General features: G+C 44.1%; 1 protein-coding gene across 4 annotated transcripts in view; it reads right to left on the bottom strand.

The window, feature by feature from the left end:
• LOC118284646 (SREBF chaperone) overlaps positions 1–17,908 on the bottom strand; it is a 33,583-nt gene that overhangs the window by 3,916 nt on the left and 11,759 nt on the right. For 3 of the 4 annotated variants that reach the window (XM_035607527.2, XM_035607525.2, XM_035607524.2), the window contains exons 6-22: positions 17,501–17,606; positions 16,882–17,054; positions 16,034–16,160; positions 13,522–13,634; positions 13,278–13,372; positions 12,941–13,039; positions 11,754–11,966; positions 9,466–9,851; positions 8,627–8,779; positions 4,171–4,372; positions 3,191–3,306; positions 2,100–2,649; positions 1,928–2,013; positions 1,756–1,838; positions 897–1,063; positions 681–761; positions 124–330 (exon numbers count right to left, since the gene is read on the bottom strand). In XM_035607527.2, the coding sequence (XP_035463420.1) occupies positions 124–330; positions 681–761; positions 897–1,063; positions 1,756–1,838; positions 1,928–2,013; positions 2,100–2,649; positions 3,191–3,306; positions 4,171–4,372; positions 8,627–8,779; positions 9,466–9,851; positions 11,754–11,966; positions 12,941–13,039; positions 13,278–13,372; positions 13,522–13,634; positions 16,034–16,160; positions 16,882–17,054; positions 17,501–17,606 (2,957 nt within the window). Of the gene's footprint in view, positions 1–123; positions 331–680; positions 762–896; positions 1,064–1,755; positions 1,839–1,927; positions 2,014–2,099; positions 2,650–3,190; positions 3,307–4,170; positions 4,373–8,626; positions 8,780–9,465; positions 9,852–11,753; positions 11,967–12,940; positions 13,040–13,277; positions 13,373–13,521; positions 13,635–16,033; positions 16,161–16,881; positions 17,055–17,159; positions 17,243–17,500; positions 17,607–17,908 lie in introns of those variants that run through there. The other variant, XM_035607528.2, reaches the window with a different exon arrangement.

The following is a 17,908-nucleotide window of genomic DNA, read 5'->3' as shown; positions in this document are numbered from 1 at the left end:
AATGTTCCCAAAATGTTCCTACTCTTGTGAATGAGTCTGACTCGGACAATCTTCAAACATTAACTCCAGTATGGAGGTGATCACATACAGGCGCGCGCACGCACGCACGCACGCACAAAGTACCTGCTGTATAGAGTAGAGCTTGATCCCGGTGCTGCGGTCCCAGACACAGATGAGGTCGTCCAGTCCTGAGCTGATGACACAAGAGGTGGTGCAGACCAGTGAGGTGACGTCGCCGCGGTGACCGTAAACATGGCTGACCCGGCTGCCTGTCAGGACGTCCCATAGGCAGATGGCGCCGTCCTGCCCACCACTCGCCAGAACCATCGTCTGAGAGAGAGAGAGGCTCAGTCAGACACTCAAAGTTTTGAGACCCTTTGTGTTTTTATGTTTCATATTGGTTCATTTATTCAACACGAGTCAAGAGTTTTAGGAACTGAGGTAAAACACCAAAGGAAGGTGAGCACAGAGAGATAAAATGATGAAGATGAAATAATAAATGAGTGAATGAGATTAGATAATGATGTAAAACAGGAGATGGAATGAAAACAATAGACAGTTTTACAGGTATATGCCTTTATTCTAAGATGTTTAAATAAATAAGTGCCTGAGTAGCTGTGTGTGTGTGTGTGTGTGTGTGTGTGTGTGTGTGTGTGTGTGTGTGTGTGTGGGGTACTGACCTGGTCAATGTAGATGGCTGTGATCCCTCCTGAGTGACCCTGTAGGGTGAAGAGGCAGCACGAGTCCTCCAGACGATAAACCTGACCCACAATCACAGATGAGGAATTTGTGGTGAATATATATATTTGACCTATTAACCCCAAGATGTCTGTATTAAAAGAAAAGTTTTCTGATCCGATGCTCATTCTCGGGATGAAGTCAAACGAGCGTGTTACCCGGACGGTGTGGTCCTGGCTGCCGGTGACGACCCTGCCGGCGGCCGCTCGCAGCACCGTGATGGGCTTCTGGTGAGCACACTGTATGGAGCGCGTGAGCTGGAGGCTGATGGCATCCTCGCTGCTGTAACAGGGAGACGGGGGCACGCTGCCTCGCCCAGGGGCACCTGCAGGGGGAGGAGCACAGGCCGTCAACCATCAGGGAGCTTCTCTTGGTCTCATCAGAGAACTGCCAGAGTCGGCCGAGTGTCTGCGGTGCACAGGCGCCGTAGCTGCTACTAAAAAATGTTTCTCTTTTTTGGGTGATTATGAGGATGACTTGATCGAGCGATTCAGATCAACAGCTGGAAAATGTCAGACTTCGTTCAACGTTTTTCAGTGATGTCTTCCAACGTCAAATGATCAAAAAGTAAAAATGAAGAAAAGTAGAAAATGATTACATTGGTTTAACTGCAAGCGGAGAATTGTTGCTATTTTTCATTAATAAATTGAACAATAAATTGTAGAACCATTAACTTCAATCAACGGAATAATCAGTTTGAACAATAAATTGTAGAACAATTAACTTCAATCAACGGAATAATCAGTAAACGATCAGTCGACGATCAGGACCTCAGGTGTTTGAACAGGAAGTTTAGTGAAGCGACTGGCCTCCCCTTCTCCCAACACACACTGAGGTCCAGAGCCCCCAACCATTTCACCTTTGACCTGCCTTACCTGCTCCTTGTATACAAAACCATAACACAAGTCATGAGTCTTGTTGGCTTTTGGGTGTTTGTACACAACCGTCACAAATAACCTGGGGGAGCTCCCCGGGGAGATCACATGGACGGACAGACACTCGCGTTACCAGTCTCACCTCTGTACTGCAGCAAACCCAGAGGTTTGTTTATCTCCACAGTGAAGAAGTCCAGAGACCCGTTGAGTCGAGCCGCTACGATTCTGGCGATGAAGAGGAGAAACACGCGCCTTTAATAAAAGCTGAAACGAATAAAGAAAAGATGTCGGACAGTTCAGCCAGTGTGTTTCACCTGTTGTTGAGGAAGGCGAGGGCTGTGATCCCCGAGACGCCGTCTTCATTATTGCAGCGTAACGACCCCTCCACGGCGTCCCACAGCTGGAAAGACATTTAAGGTTTGATTTTATCTATGTAACACTGTATTAATCACAGCTGATGTTTCATTAAGAAGTAATATCACAAACCTCCAGTTTACCACTGCTTCTCCCAGCAGCTATCAGATTTCCTCTCAGCTCCATGGCCCAGACGGAGCTTTCCCAGTCGGCCGTCGCTTGCGTCCCCGCTGTCGAGACCCTTCCCTGGGTTAAAGGGCCGACTGCGTCCCCAAAGCTGGGTCTTCTCTGGAGCTGTCCTCCTGAGGGCGGCGAGGAGGAGGCCGACGAAGGGGAGGGGTGGCCAGAGGGCGAGGGGGGCTCGTGCTCCATGTAGGCGCGCTCCACCAGACCTCCAAAGTCGAATCCTCCCACGGGCGGGGCGGCGAGGTGGGAGGGCGGCTGGCAGGTGAAGTTGGTGTCGATGAGCGGGGTGAGATCGGGCTGGTCGGTGAACAGAGTGGGCCGGGCGGGAGCGGAGCGGCGTCTCAGCGGATACGCCTCGTCCTCGGATTGGCCGTCGCCGCTGGTGTTACAGCGGTCGCAACCGTCGGAGCCCAAACCCTCCGGCTCTGCGGTTCCATTCGTGCCGTCCCAACCGTCCCGCTGCTCCCAGCAGCCACTGCTGCTGCTCCGTCTCAGCCTGAAAGTCATAGTCAGAGTCAGACTTGGCTAGAAGGCTCCAACAAATATTACTTATTATTCATCCACATAAACTGTACGTTGGCTCATATGTAAAATGCATTTGGGTCAAGAATCATCTATTGACATATTGTATGTTTGAGGTCATTTAAAAACTATGTCACTATCACATTTTGCCGAGAGCACTGATAATTTATTTTAAAGTATACGTTTATGCCACTCGGTGCATTTGTTTGTCATAATTGTCAGTGATATAAAATCAATAATTCAAAGGGTATTTAGTCTTTTTTTATGGAGTTTATGTGAAAGAGCAAATATTGTCCATTACATAATTATCAGGTTTCATTTTTTTGACTTCAGAAGTCCAGTGTTGTCTGGGCGAACAATATGATGATGATTATTTTTTACATATTTAGTTCTGAGAAAAATAAATATATCATAAATTACAATAAACTGGAATGACTTGTTGCTTTGCTTTACGATAGATGTTTGGCAAGATGTGGACACATTCAGAGGAGGAGGGGGACGTGACGGCGACTCACCCGTGGTTTGGGATGACGGTCAGACAGTCCCCGGTCTGAGCGTCCCAGACACGGATCTGTCCGGCCAGGCAGCAGCTGGCCAGCAGCATCCCGTCACTGGCCAAACACTCGATATCCTGCAGGACAGACAGAAAACAGCTTCACCGCAAACTGACGTGATCTGATGACAGCAAAAAAAAATTGTTCTTGGGCACGAACTCGGTGCTGTTGTACAACCACTCCCCAGTGTCTCCAAACCGGTGCAACTCCAGGCACAACACGGCATCCAAACATTAAATTAAATTTGATTTAAAGTTCTGTAAGAGACATGCTGAATATATATGAATTATTGCTTCAATTATTGCTGCAATTTCCCTTTGTGATATAAAGCCCAGACTGTTGTTACTAGTATGAGAACTCTTTATTACAATTAAAGAATTATTAACTGCTGACACTTTGAAATCTTTAATTTAAATTTTGAACTTTTAGTTTAATTTTAATAATAATAACAAAACTTTATTTAGAGAGTCGTTGTTTTGCTGAGCTTTGAAGTGCTGCTTTCTATTTGTTTGCGCCCCCAGCAGCCACTGACTGACATCATCCTGTGACTCAGACCCCGGAGCCTCATACTGCTTCATTTACTTGAAGCAGGTGACAGATTCAAATGATAAAATCATTTGTCTGGTTGTTTTTGTGGTTGTCCTCCCAAACTAACTCCTCTGGTGAAATGTGGTTTTCCTTCTCACAGACTGAAAAGCTTTTCTTATCTGCAGATACAGACAGTCACTGCTCTGCATGGTTCAAAACATTCCACTATCATATACCGATAAATGTGTCCACAAGATTATCACACAACATGATATTTTTCTGGTTTTGTCATCTGAGGCGCTGACTCTTTATCTTTGTTGTTCTAATTCTTTTTCACAGAGGATCTAAATGAGTCAACACCTCCACATGAGGTTCTCTGGTGTATGGTGCGCTGTGTGTTTTCTCGCTCTCACCATGCTGTGGCCCCTCAGCAGTAGCGGTGAGATCTCGCTGATGGGGGGCGAGTAGCCGTAATCGTCGCAGGGCAGGTCCCCTCGGCGCCGGCGCCCGTGTGCCACGCCGTTTTGACCGTAGTTTCGCGGGCAGAGAACCCGGTAGAGGCAGAAGAGGAGCAGAACCAGCAGGACGCCGGCTGCCAAGCCCAGAGCCGCCACCCTGGATGGGAAGATAAGAACTATTAGATACCGGTCGACGCGTTGACACTGCGTCAACTGTCCAGTCCGACCGACAGTTTGATCCATCAAACCTGTGCCACATATTTTCAGTTCCTCACCACAACAGGCTCCATTCATTTACCCCATGACTGATAAACAATGACATCAATATTGATGATGACGACGATAATAATAATAATAACAATATACAAAATAACTCCATTCACACCTCCTTCATAACTTAATATGACTGTTCCCATCAGCTCGCCACTGTGAAAAAAACTATACACTAACTAAAGCCTGACCCGTGTGGATGCAGGTACTGATGTTGGGGAGTTAAAGGTTTACAATACCAAAATATACACTGAACAAAATTATAAATGCAACACATTTGTTTTTGCCCCCATTTTTCGTGAGCTGAACTCAAAGATCTAAGACTTTTTCTACGTACACAAAAGGCTTATTTCTCTCAAATATTTTTCACAAATCTGTCTAAATCTGTGTTTGTGAGCACAAGATAATCCATCCACCTCAGAGGTGTGGCATATCAAGATGCTGATTAGACAGCATGATTATTGCACAGGTGTGCCTTAGGCTGGCCACAATAAAAAGGCCACTCTAAAATTTGCAGTTTTATCACATCACAATGCCACAGATGTCGCAAGTTTTGAGGGAGCATGCAATTGGCATGCTGACTGGAGGAATGTCCACCAGGGCTGTTGCCCGTGAATTGAATGTTCATTTCTCTACCATAAGCCGTCTCCAAAGGCATTTCAGAGAATTTGGCAGTACATCCAACCGGCCTCACAACCGCAGACCACGTGTAACCACACCAGCCTAGGACCCTCATATCCAGCATCTTCACCTCCAAGATCGTCTGAGACCAGCCACCCGGACAGCTGCTGCAACAATCAGTTTGCATAACCAAAGACTTTCTGCACAAACTGTCAGAAACCGTCTCAGGGAAGCTCATCTGCACGCTCGTCGTCCTCATCGGGGTCTCGACCCGACTGCAGTTCGTCGTCGTAACAACAACGAAACACAGGAGCATTTTATTGATGGCATTTTGAATGCACAGAGATACCGTGACGAGATCCTGAGGCCCATTGTTGTGCCATTCATCCACGACCATCACCTCATGTTGCAGCATGATAATGCACGGCCCCATGTTGCAAGGATCTGTACACAATTCCTGGAAGTTGAAAACATCCCAGTTCTTGCATGGCCAGCATACTCACCGGACATGTCACCCATTGAGCATGTTTGGGATGCTCTGGATCGGCGTATACGACAGTGTGTTCCAGGTCCTGCCAATATCCAGCAACTTCGCACAGCCATTGAAGAGGAGTGGACCAACATTCCACAGGCCACAATCAACAACCTGATCAACTCTATGCGAAGGAGATGTGTTGCACTGCATGAGGCAAATGGTGGTCACACCAGATACCTTTGTTTAATTTTTTTCGATAAAAAAGGAAATTAGAACCGATGAGAGTACTGGCTGACAATTTTTTTTCTTACGCACGCACGATTCACCTCCAATGCTACCACTCCACCTACATTGATAATGACTTATTCTACTGTCAGGAGGAGTATAAAGTATTAAAAAAAAACACAAATCACACAAGATATCCAGCAGGCGCTCCTCTCTTTGGCACAATTTCTCCACCATCATGGTCTCCTCCAGTTTCTAAAACCTCTTTATCCAACCTGTCCATCAGGTTTCTGCTCAAAAGCTTTAGCATACCTTTTAGCGGTGCAGCAGTGAAAAGCCCCCCCCCCCGCCCGACAGCGCTCGTTGCCACCTTCCAACCATTAGTGTTACGGTATATGAAAAAATTCACATCATACGGAAAATAAAGATTGGGTATGAACCGGATTACCGTGCGCTCCCTTGTCAGTAAATCTGCCCCAGTTGGAGTCAAACGTCACTTCCTACGTAAGGTTTTCCTTGATTGAGAAAAATATACAGAGGTCTGGTTGATTTTGCAGAAAAAAGTCAAAACAGATTCTTTGGATGGAATTCATTAATTGCTATAGTGACATTAAATGAGTGAGAAATCTCAAATGGCACGGAAGGTTTTTGGACACGTCTCTACTCTTACTATGTTCGAGTTCACTTAATGAGCCAGGGATTTGGTGTTGATGTCATGCTATGGATTGCTTCATCTGCATTATTACATTGGGGATATTCACTCACTTTAATTAATGTTGTGTTCCATCTTCATTCACTCTGACCCAGCAAAAACTATACTGCTTTTTTACAAGTGTTACCCTTATACTGAAGATAATTTACATAGACCTTGTAGTTGCAGAGATATTGGGTGCGGTCCTTCCTATCTACTATTCTTATCTATTATTCCTTGACCTCAGTGGAAAACGACATGAGGTCAAGGAAAGGTTTAAAAGAGGACTGATAAGACTAAGGAAAAGCCGACAGCGCTGCTTAGAGAATCCGACTCGACTTTCACTAAACTACATCATCACGCAACGGCGGATGTTATTGATGCGTCTGCCGTGGTGAAACTACAAATTTCCAAAGATGGACTATAGGGTAGGAAGGTCCAGTGTACCCTATGCTAAAGGACAAAGTAAAGGAAGCATTGAAGCTCCTTTCCTATGCATTTAGAGAATCCGAACAGCTCTTATCATGGCTGCTGATCAAAAATACTTCCGGGTCACTTCAAGATTTAGGAAACTTCCTAAGCCAATTTGACAATTCAACCACACCCAAACTCTTTTCATTTTGAGCAGGGACGTTTGAAAAGGGGCCCAGGTAGTAATGGCATTTATACTAATTTTACTTTCAAAGAACTTGTGAACTGGCTGAACTGCACGAGGCTCAGTTGACTATTGTTCTTGTTTGGGTGCAAACAAGAACAATCGATATTTCGTCCATAATAAAACCTGCATCTCTCACGGTGTTGTAACAGCAGATCAACCTTTATCACACTGGCCTCCTCTCGGCTTCAGGGTCATCTAAACAAGCCATAAACTCAGCTGCTGCTCCTCCACCGTGGAGGTCACGACCCTGACCCAGCTGATAACCTCCCTATCAACTGTCCAAAAATGAAATGGAGATCACAACATTCCACTTGGCAGTCGGGGAGGCGACACACACACACCGTCTTTCACAACGCCGCACTGAGGCACGTTTCGAAGCCCAGTTTCCCTCCGAGAGAAATAAAGTATGATCTTTCCTTCTAGTTTGAAGAAAACCAAAACAGATGCCGATCATTGATCTTTTCTAAAACTTAATTTTAAGAGCCTGTAACATAACAAAGCTGGTCCACTTGGCAAATAAATTTACATAAACAACGCAATCGATTACGCCGACTCCACTGACACTCGACACAATGCACTTCATGCATCCCAGAGTCAAAGGCGAAGCCGGAGTAAATGACCCAAACATTTGACCCCCATTAAACACACAAAACGGGTTCCCCCCTCATTATTGACCATTCTGATTCTTCTAGGTAGAGTGTAGCAGAACGTGAAAGACCAGAGCTGCACTCGTGTCAACACGACCTTGGCCTCTAATGACCTTGGACTCTCCTTTACTTTACTGCTCCTCGTCCTCCGGCTGAAGGACACCCTTTTTTAATGTGTAATTGGTTCAATGACACCGAGTTGCAGAAAGATGCTTACATTCATGTAAGCATTTTTTAAAATTCTTCTTATATTTTCAATTTTTTTTTTGTTGTTGATTAGATTAGATTAGATTCAACTTTACTGTCATTGTGCAGAGTACAAGTACAGAGACAATGAAATGCAGTTAGCGTCTAACCAGAAGTGCAAAAAGCAGTAAAGTGCAGTGCTTCTATTCTTGGTTGGAGTATCTGTAACAAAACACAATCTTCCCTGAGGATCAGTAAAGTATTTCTGATTCTGATTCATAGACTGTACTCTGTTTTTTTTAAACGCTGCAGATTTCCACATAAATTTTGCCAAATTCATATCTGTGTAAAAAAATGCCACCACTAGATAAAAAAAGTAAAGAAATTCCATTTAGACCAGCGAAGAGAAAATTGAATGGTATCAATGTTTGATCAGTGTTTTTAAAAAGCCTACAGACACTGAACAAACTAAAGTGAACAATATTAGTTTGTAGAACAACTCATTTCTCATTGATCTGATGATCTTTGTACTTGTTGCCTTGACACGCTTTTAAATAAGAATCACTTGTTTTAAAACGCTTTGTAATGGAATATGTTTATACAGAGCTTTTCTCGACATATAAACCACTCATACATACTTGTAAAGGGTGAGGTCGGTCTGTAGATCCGCAGACACCCTTGGGGGGATGGGTGGCGGAGGATGTCTTGGGTCCTGAGGGTGACGCGTCTCGATTGCCTCGTGGGGGCTCAGGTGAACGGTGATGGGAATGATGGGCAGGATGCTGATGTACCTGAAAATGGACAAACAGTAACAGAGTCAATGTAACTGAACCTGAATGTTCATGTCACAGTGAAGCTGACGCCTGTCATCGTTAATCCTATTGGACATTTGTGTTAGATGTGGAGTTCACAGCTCCCTCTGGCCGACCGACAGTCCCTGAAAGCTGGGGACTAAATCACCTTCTGCCCCTTCTTTTCAGCTGACATGATTTCAGTCATACGCATGGAAAGAATTAAAAGACCTTCAGATATCAGGGAACAAGTGAACCTTTGTGCCAAATTTGATTCCTGAGATATCACATGCACGAGAGTGCGGCGAACAGACAATGCCTGCACAGAGGTATAAAAATTAAAAACGACGACGGCAACCAAAAAAACAAAAACCTTTCCATATGCGTACCATTCTTTAAGTAGCTAGTTGGGTCATTTGACAGAAACACAAGTGATTTTAATCTGTCAGATTTTAATGCGGCAATTATCAAAAGGGAAAATAGACTTTGGTGGTTAATTTTGCTGTTTGACTCTTGAAAAAGGTTACTTTAGATTTTAACAGCGATCCTAAAATTCTCAGAGAAACCAAACAAGTTAAGCTAAACTTAAACATGGTCCATGATGGATGGATGGATGGATTTTCCAGGTGTATTATTCATATGACACCACATTTTAATCTCTTCTTGATAGAAGTATTTCCTCTGACCTCTTGGCTAAAGTGACGTTGTAGTAGCTGAAGAGCGATGGCCAGTGTCTGAAGGAAAGTCTCCTCCAGCCCTCCTCGTCCTCCGCTCCCCAGGTGATCTGAGGCACGGCGGACGGGGCCTGGGGGAGGGGCCCTGCCCTGGCCGAGCCATGGTGGCCCTGTGATTGGTTCTCTGGTAAGGGAGTCGGGTCTGGTGCAGGGTGGATGCTGAGGGTGCTGGTGGGATCGCCACCGCGGAAGACGGGGGCCACGCCGAGGTGCGGGGGCAGGCCACCTCCTCCGGGATCTCCCAGAGGGCTTTGCTCCGACACCTGCGCAGCCAGGTAGGTGCGGATCCCGGCTGGGTCGGTATAGACGAGGATGCCGATCCAGATCACCGTGCCAACCTGGAAATAAAGCAAATGAAGGTTCATGAACAGTCGGTTGAGGCGGATCTGACCTCTTCTGCTGGAGTTGCTCTGACTTTTTCATTCGACTGATGGTTGACACATTGAAGTCATCGTTGACTTCATGATACATAGGGACAATGTTTGAATGGCCGACTACTTCAAATACTTCTATACACAAGAAGAGAAAAGAAGTTTTGCTTCCTGTTTCTTATTGAAAAAGGAGAAAAGTATTCAACTTTCTTAAAGGGCTAGTTCAGTGATTTTGAAGTGGGGTTGTATGAGTTACGTATGCATAGTTAATGTTGCCTTATGGAGATGGTGATCAGCGATGTCATTTTACAGAGTTTGGAGGAGAAGTGGAAGAAGAGAAAGTCAGAGTCCTACTGTTGCAGAGGGGACCACCGAAAAACGTATTTTTTTTTTTAAATGCTTTTTTAAATGTTTAAATGCAACCTAAAAATGAATATCAGTTCAATTGTACGCTATATAATGTATTTTTTCACTGCTTCAGTTTGCTGCCAGACAGCCGTTTATTTTTGCACTTTTTTCAAGCGTACTTCGGCCATGTATTACTACACCAACACGCGCCGTTGCAGAGCAGCAGCGTAGCAATCCTCAAAAAAGGTGTTCCACTTAGAGCTACCGCGGCTGATTTAAGAGACACAAGAAAAAAGATGAGTGATTATGAGAGTGAGGAAAGACATGCCATTCACTCCTGACGTAAGAGGATACCTTTATGAACCAGAGTATACAGAAGTGATACGCTGCTGCTCTGCACTGGCGCAAGTTGGCGTAGTAATACATGGCCGAAGTACGCTTGAAAAAAGTGCAAAAATAAAAGTCTGTCTGGCGGCAAAATTAAGCAGTGAAAAAATACATTATTATTATTCTAAAACGAATAGTGTCCACACATTGTTGTTTTTTTACATTTCACTAATGTAGTACTGTTTAAGTCTGTTTTAGATGTTGACATGAGACAATGTGAAGGATAATGTTATCATGCAACTGGTGTAGTAAAGTAGGAATCCAGATGCACAAGGCACAGACACAGTGCAGGCAAATAACAGACAGTCCAGATTAACAGTAAATTGGGCTGGGCGTTAAAACGGTTATGCCCAATATTTATTTTCCGTATGATGTGTTTTTTTCATATACCGTAACACCGGTGCTAATGGTTGGAACGTTTAGAGAGTGCTCTGGCGCTGTTTGACTGGGGGACCCTTTCACTGCTGCACCACTAAAAGGCATGCTAAAACTCTTGAGTTGAAAGCAATGATGGACAGGTCGGATAAAGAGGTTTTAGAAACTGGAGGAGACCATGATGACGAGGAGCTTTCTGTCGTTTGGAGGATTTGGGGTTTTAAAAAGTCAGATGTGGACCAAATAACTATGTACTGCAAATGTTGTCGAGCTGAAATGTCACACGCGAGCAGTGACACGGGGAAATATGCGATACGCGCGTGAAACATTAGCATTGGAGCAGCTCGAGGTTACACGTTATCTGTTGCAGTGAAAACCCACAATGCAAATAGTCTGTGATGATTTGCTCAGAAACACAGAAAATGAAAAGGTAGAATATGCATGAAGAGTGTTGTTGTGCTACAGTTCCTCCCCCGGGTTTCCAGGCCGACACACTTACTGCCCGTCACAGCCAGTCATAGCCTGCTAGATATCTTATCTTGTATACATGTGATGACAAAATGTTTTTCTGTACTGTATACTTCTCCTGACAGTAGTATAAGTCATCTCCTTGAGTAATCCATCACTCAATCTGTAAAAATGAAATGGTAAAACGCCCATCGCTATCACCAGTCATGATAAAAGTTTAATTACCGCAGCATACCATGCTATACCGTGCTATACCGTGAACGCGGTGAAGCTCTGAATCCGTCCTCTCACCATGATGATACGCTGGGCCAGGCGTGTGCGGGCCAGGAAGTATACCACACGCAGCCTCTTGGGGAGCCTTAGGTTCCGGAAGGCCGGGGTCTGCAGGGTGATGGTGTGCGGGGAGGGTCGTGGCGGAGGGGGGACCTCGCGTGGACGCAGCAGGCCCGGCTTGGGCGGAGGCAGCCCTGCCTCTGCTGGCAGGCGGCGGTTCAAGTCAGCCAGCTGAGGAGAGGAGCACATGTTTAAACGTTTGTTTGTTTTACTCAAGGACGAACTGTGGATGGAGTCTGGTTCCTGCCAAAAACAACAACTGATTTTGGAGATGACATTTTTTCTCCCTCTTACTCCAAGTGAACAAATCTAACGATGAAACAAACATCGACCGTTTCAACAACTTATCATTTATCAAACAAAAATGCTAAATATTCTGTGATTCTAGCTTCTCCAATATGAGCGTTTTTTTACTTTCCAACGTTTTATATCACTTTAGGTTGAATACACACATTTTATACATTTACATAAACATAATGTGGCCTATGCTCCAACTGGTTTGGACAGTTTTCATCATTTTCTGTCATTCCGAAGACTTAACAATCACAAAAAATAAAATGAAAACATCAATTAATAATGAATCATTAGGTGCCGACGTTCTCATCACATATTTTACATAAACCCCATATTTTCCTAAATGATCAAGTGTTTAACAGTACTTGAATTCTATTTTCTGTGTGTGTGTGTGTGTGCGTGCCTGCGTGCGTGACGCAAAAAAGAACCAAAAGTGGAACAGTAAGAGGTTTTAAATGAGTTGTGGAAAACTCAGTGGTGAAGGTTTGTTGTCTAGTGACCTCCACTACTTACTATGTGCTGGTGAAAGAGAGACAGGTTGTGTGTGTGTGTGTGTGTGTGTGTGTGTGTGTGTGTGTGTGTGTGTGTGTGTGTGTGTGTGTGTGTGTGTGTGTGTGTCTGTTAGCAATCAAGCATTTCTGTACAAAAGTTCATACTAATCCATGTCATGATTCTGGTTGGTCCAACAGACATCTACAACACCAGGAAACAATCTACAGAGTTCAACTTAAGAGTTGTCAAATAACATGCCGTGTTTTTCATCGGACTTCTATCTGTGACTGACATCGTCAGCAGTGAGATACGACTGCATGAGAGTCACAAACCCTTACGATGTATGTGCCAGTTCTCACCTCCATGCGGCGGATGTCTATCGACAGTATTGTGGTGAAGAAGAACATCTGGAGGAAGAAGTCGGACACCAGCCCCACAACAGCAAACAAACAGAACTCCTAAAAAAAAAACCCAGACCCCAGCGGAAATGTCAGACAACAGCACAGACAACCACCAGGTAGCATTTCATGTGACAAACATGTGGCCTGACGACTCACTGGCTTGACACAACAAATTTATTAGATTGAGAAATAGTTCTTATACATTTCTAATGGTTTTGTCGTAATTTTTTTATTGTTTTTATTCTTCGTGTGCATTTTTTCCACTGATGGAACGGATCAAACACATTTCTCTTACCTGGATGGCTGGCACCAGAGTGAAATATCCGATGAGGATGATGCACAGTTCAGTGGCCATGTTTTTCATGATAGACCAGCTCTCATTACTAAGGCCTGCAGAAAGGAAGAGCAACATTTGAAACGCAGAGAATGCCGGTTCATGCAGTGGGACACTCCAAAAGTTCACCACCCTTTGAATTCTTCGAAAAAAGCATAATCATGTGGCGACTAGTAGAATAGACACGAGCACACGCTGTTCTCACCCTGAGCAATGCGGAGTTTGACCTCCAGGTCAACAGGTGTGGAGACGACGGACTTTGTGAGGACCAGGACGTTCTCCAGGCCGATCACCACCACCAGGTAGGGAAAAATCTCCCTGCAGAGAGAAAAGAGAAACACTTCAGATGATCTAATTTCTAGCTTGATTTTCCCTTTGACACATGATTTTTCCCTCCATGTACATCAGGTCATCTGACAATTAACTGAGTAGGATTGAGATCCTGGATCAACAGCATTACAAGGAACCACAAGCTACAGGTGAAAGTTGCAGTTGCATGTGTATTTCTCTACCAAAAGATTTTGCATTCAAATGATTATTCTTAAAAGACCTGTGTTGTAAAAATCCAAAATAATATCTATACTGTTTGATTATCATAATGAAATGGAATTGCTAGATGCTGGATTTTTGATACCAGCAAAAGGAGGAAAACAGTTTATTGGCAGGGGAAAAAAGTTTTAAATCCATGAAACTTGTTTACAGTCAAGTCTATAATTTAAGTGAACTTTCAGCACTTAAAAATTGTGAGAAGCGCTTCATGCAACATTGGTATTTTGTTTCAAACCAATTTATTCTCAAGTTTCACAGCTGATACCCACTCCTATTTTTAGAAGTTTTTTTATATTCATATTCTGTAATCTATGTAAATGTGTGAATCACTTTTTTTTTTTAAACTGTCTCCCTCAATGAGGCAATGGTTATTAATTTTGCCATAAACTGTTTCTAAATATGAACTGTGTGATCATCAACACAGACATTTACACTCAGGTCACGCGGTGACAGTGATGCGTGTGACACAGGCCCACACTAATGAGTTTAAAAAATGAGCTTCATGTTCCTGTAAGAGGAGCTGCCAGAAACAACTCAAAGAATCAATGACTGTCACCATCGTTTCTCAATATTTAACAGCTGTCCGCTGAGATTGGTTAGAGAGAGGAGATAAGCTGGAGCTGTAGAAGTAAGTGTGTAACTGGGTCACAGGCGAGTGAGCAGCTCTGCTCGCTCCATCAGACGCACTCAGTAACACCTGCACAACGACTACACACTGCCACAACCTCACGAGTCGGGTGGGATGTGAAGTTTGACGTACGAACACAGCCCATGGCGGATCGAACTCGTCAGTGGTCGAACAGCGCTGTGCCGTTATCACGCCACGATGTCGGCTTTCTAGTAATCCTCGAATGATTGGACGACCATTAAATGTCAGAAGCACTACATCCCCGCCCCCCTCGTGTAGCCCCACCCACTTCCACGCCCCTTCTTTTTCTCATCAAACACTAACACACTGACTCTTTGCCGAGTCGCTGTAAACATTAACGGAAATCCACTTAAATCAATGCAGAAGAAATGAGAAGTCAATAAGCTGCTGCGTATGTGTGTGTATATGTGTGTGTATCTTGATGGACCTGTCCTTGTCTTCCAGGGAAAAAGATAAGAGATAATGATGAAACAGTAATGGCCTGTCGGGGCTTGTAAATATTAACAGGACACATTTCGTTGTCGGTAACAGAGAATATGATGAAGACTACAATTGTTCCAACTGTGACCCAGAAGCTAAATTCAATCATTTTAAAATAAGTTGGAGGTGATTGCTCAAGTCAGCAATCAGGTTTCCAATGAAGTAGGTCTTGATAAAATTGCCACAGTTTGGACGAAAATTGTATTAATTAAAAAAATAATTGACAACATTGTGTTAAAAAGCGCGTATGATAAAGTCAAATGCTCGTTTGCGCAGCCATCTTGGTTGTTTACAAAAGTCACTTCTGTCAGCCTCGCGGTATAAACCACTTCCCAACGGAGGAGATCCAGACCGAGTCTGGCAGAGCAAATGAAATGAGCTCCCAGAATTCATGTGGGTCCCAGGCTAGTGTGAATCCAGAGCCTTTAAAGTAATTTAAGTTTCTTTCCATCCTGATGCAGGTGCTTTCTGGTTCATGCTCCAACATGGAAAGTATTACTTATGAGTTAAATTCGTTATTTCTACACGATGTGCAGAGCAAAGCTCGTCTCAGCGGTTCGCTCACAGCGCTCTGTCTCTCTCAAATTGACGGTCCATTCGTTGGAACAAGAGTTTTATGTACAACTACGAATACAAAAAGCAAGCAGACAAAGAAAATGTTAATTTCTTTCCGTCTCCGATTTCCTCTGCTCCCTCTCTGTAGCACTGAGGCACTTTTATTATTATTAGTATTAGTATTAAAACAGTCACTGGGACCGCTATGTACATTTTGCAGCGGTGGCCCGCCGCTGCTTCGGAATTTTATGAAAAGTCAAAAAGCAATTACACGAGGGCTTTTAATCTGACACGACAAGACGACGGAGCGCTCAAGAATCTTTGGGGGGCTGCCCCCGATGCTAGAGGTAACATTGAGCTAAAGCTGAAAATGAATCATTTGTGGTTGGCAAAAAAAAAAAAAAGCTCTCTGTTTCTCTCCTTGAAATGTTTTGAAGTGTAGTACAGACAAAACAAGACTCTCTGGTAATCTGGGCATCCCTACCCTCCATTGAGCGTGGGCGTCAGTCCAAACAGTGTGCACAGTCCCACCGACATGAGCAGAGAGCTGAGCACTGTGACCACAGCAGCCAGAGCCAGGCCCCACTTGGACTTCACCATGTCGATCTTACCTGCAGTCAGGGAGTAAAGCAGACCAGTTGTTCATTATTGAGTTTTAATCAACCCTGTCTCTAGTTTTTCAGAAAAGAAGTTTAGTTTTAAGATGTGAGATATTACAATACTGACTTCTTTAGATTTATTTTTTTTTAAACCTTCAGAAACCATCAGTGCAGGGTACGCTGGCCAACATGTCAAAGAAGGTTTTAAATTCCAATGTTCATTCCGAAAATACAGTTATTACATAGCATTCTTTACAACTGATAAACATAAAGAAAGTGTAACTTATAACAATAAAAGCAAAAGGAGGGGAAAAAAAACAGTAGAAAATGGAGAAAAAAAACACCTGGGATCAAAATTATGGCTTCTGAGAATTTTTTTAAATGATGCTTCCAAAATATAAGAAATTAAAACTACAGCAACAAGCAGTGTTTGGTTACTTTCGCAAATCAAAGCTTGAGCAAGTAATAATTCATACATTTTCTGCACTTGCACTGCATGTGAGTTAGTTTGTTCCCTGAACTCATGTTTGTGCTGAGGGGTTAGCTTGGTTTCTTCTTGTTCCAGTGTGAGGATTACCCATGCGCCAGACAGGAACAGCCTTGGCACACAAACACACGTGGACATAAAACATGTGTAAAGGGCATAAACCCTGGATCTATTTCCCCTCTCACAGATTAAGCGATGCGAGGAAAAAAGAAAGAAAGGAAATCGGGGGGAAGAAACTGTACTGACGTGTGGAGAAGTAGATGTAGGCAAACAGGATGATGTATGTGGTGACGAGGGGGATGAGCTCGGCGATGCCGATTTCCTCCTTGAAGTGGACGTGAACCATGTGGTCGTCTCTCAGGCTGCAGTTGACCGACGGGTGGAGCTGCTTCAGACGCGTCCGCAGGCTTCCCAGGAACCTGGAAACATAGACCCTCAAGATGATGATCATCATCGGCACAACAGTAACAGCGCACGCTCAAGACGATTGGTTATGTATATACAACTACTGCAAGGAAACTGACATGATGGAGGTGATTGCTGGTGTCTGTCTCAGGCCGGTGGATTTATTTTGTCTGTCAAAACAAAATTGCCTTAAGATGTCTGCCTGTAAACAACAGATAAGAGCTTTCAGGATCGGTAAGCGAAGATAAGCTCCGTCAAGAAACCAGAGAAATTTAACCTGGTGACTCGTGGTCATTAAGACTAATGTCTTGAAATCTATTGCATGGAATTGTCCCTGAAAGAAATGTCATTGCAAACAAAGCCATTTGTCCCAGCAGACTCCACTTTACTTGGTGACATCAAATTGAAAAAATACGGAAAAGAAAGAAATGAAAGCTAATGATTGATTCTTTCAACTGACCTTGCATCGTAGCTGGACAGCACCACGGTGATTGTGTACGTCACCACCCTCTTCCTGTTGTAGTGACTTACCCCCGTGTACTTTCCAGGGACGCCAAACAGCAGGTCTGAAACAAACACACACACACACACACACACACACACACACACACACACACACACACACACACACACACACACACACACACACACACACACACACACACACACACACACACACACACACACACACACACACACACACACACACACACACAGGTGTAGCTGATATCAGGCTGAGCTGCTGTGGCCAGATTCAGATGTAAACAGAGTGAGCAGGAACATTCCTGACCTCCCTGCCCTTTGGAATCTTTATGTGATTCATACTGGGTGCCTGTGTGGAGTTTGGGTCCCTGTGCCTTGCAGGGGC

This window comes from Scophthalmus maximus, chromosome 10, assembly GCF_022379125.1.
Source record: "Scophthalmus maximus strain ysfricsl-2021 chromosome 10, ASM2237912v1, whole genome shotgun sequence".
Taxonomy (NCBI): Eukaryota; Metazoa; Chordata; class Actinopteri; order Pleuronectiformes; family Scophthalmidae; genus Scophthalmus; species Scophthalmus maximus.
Note: the sequence above shows the minus strand (reverse complement) of the source record. Positions and strands in the feature narration are given on the sequence as shown.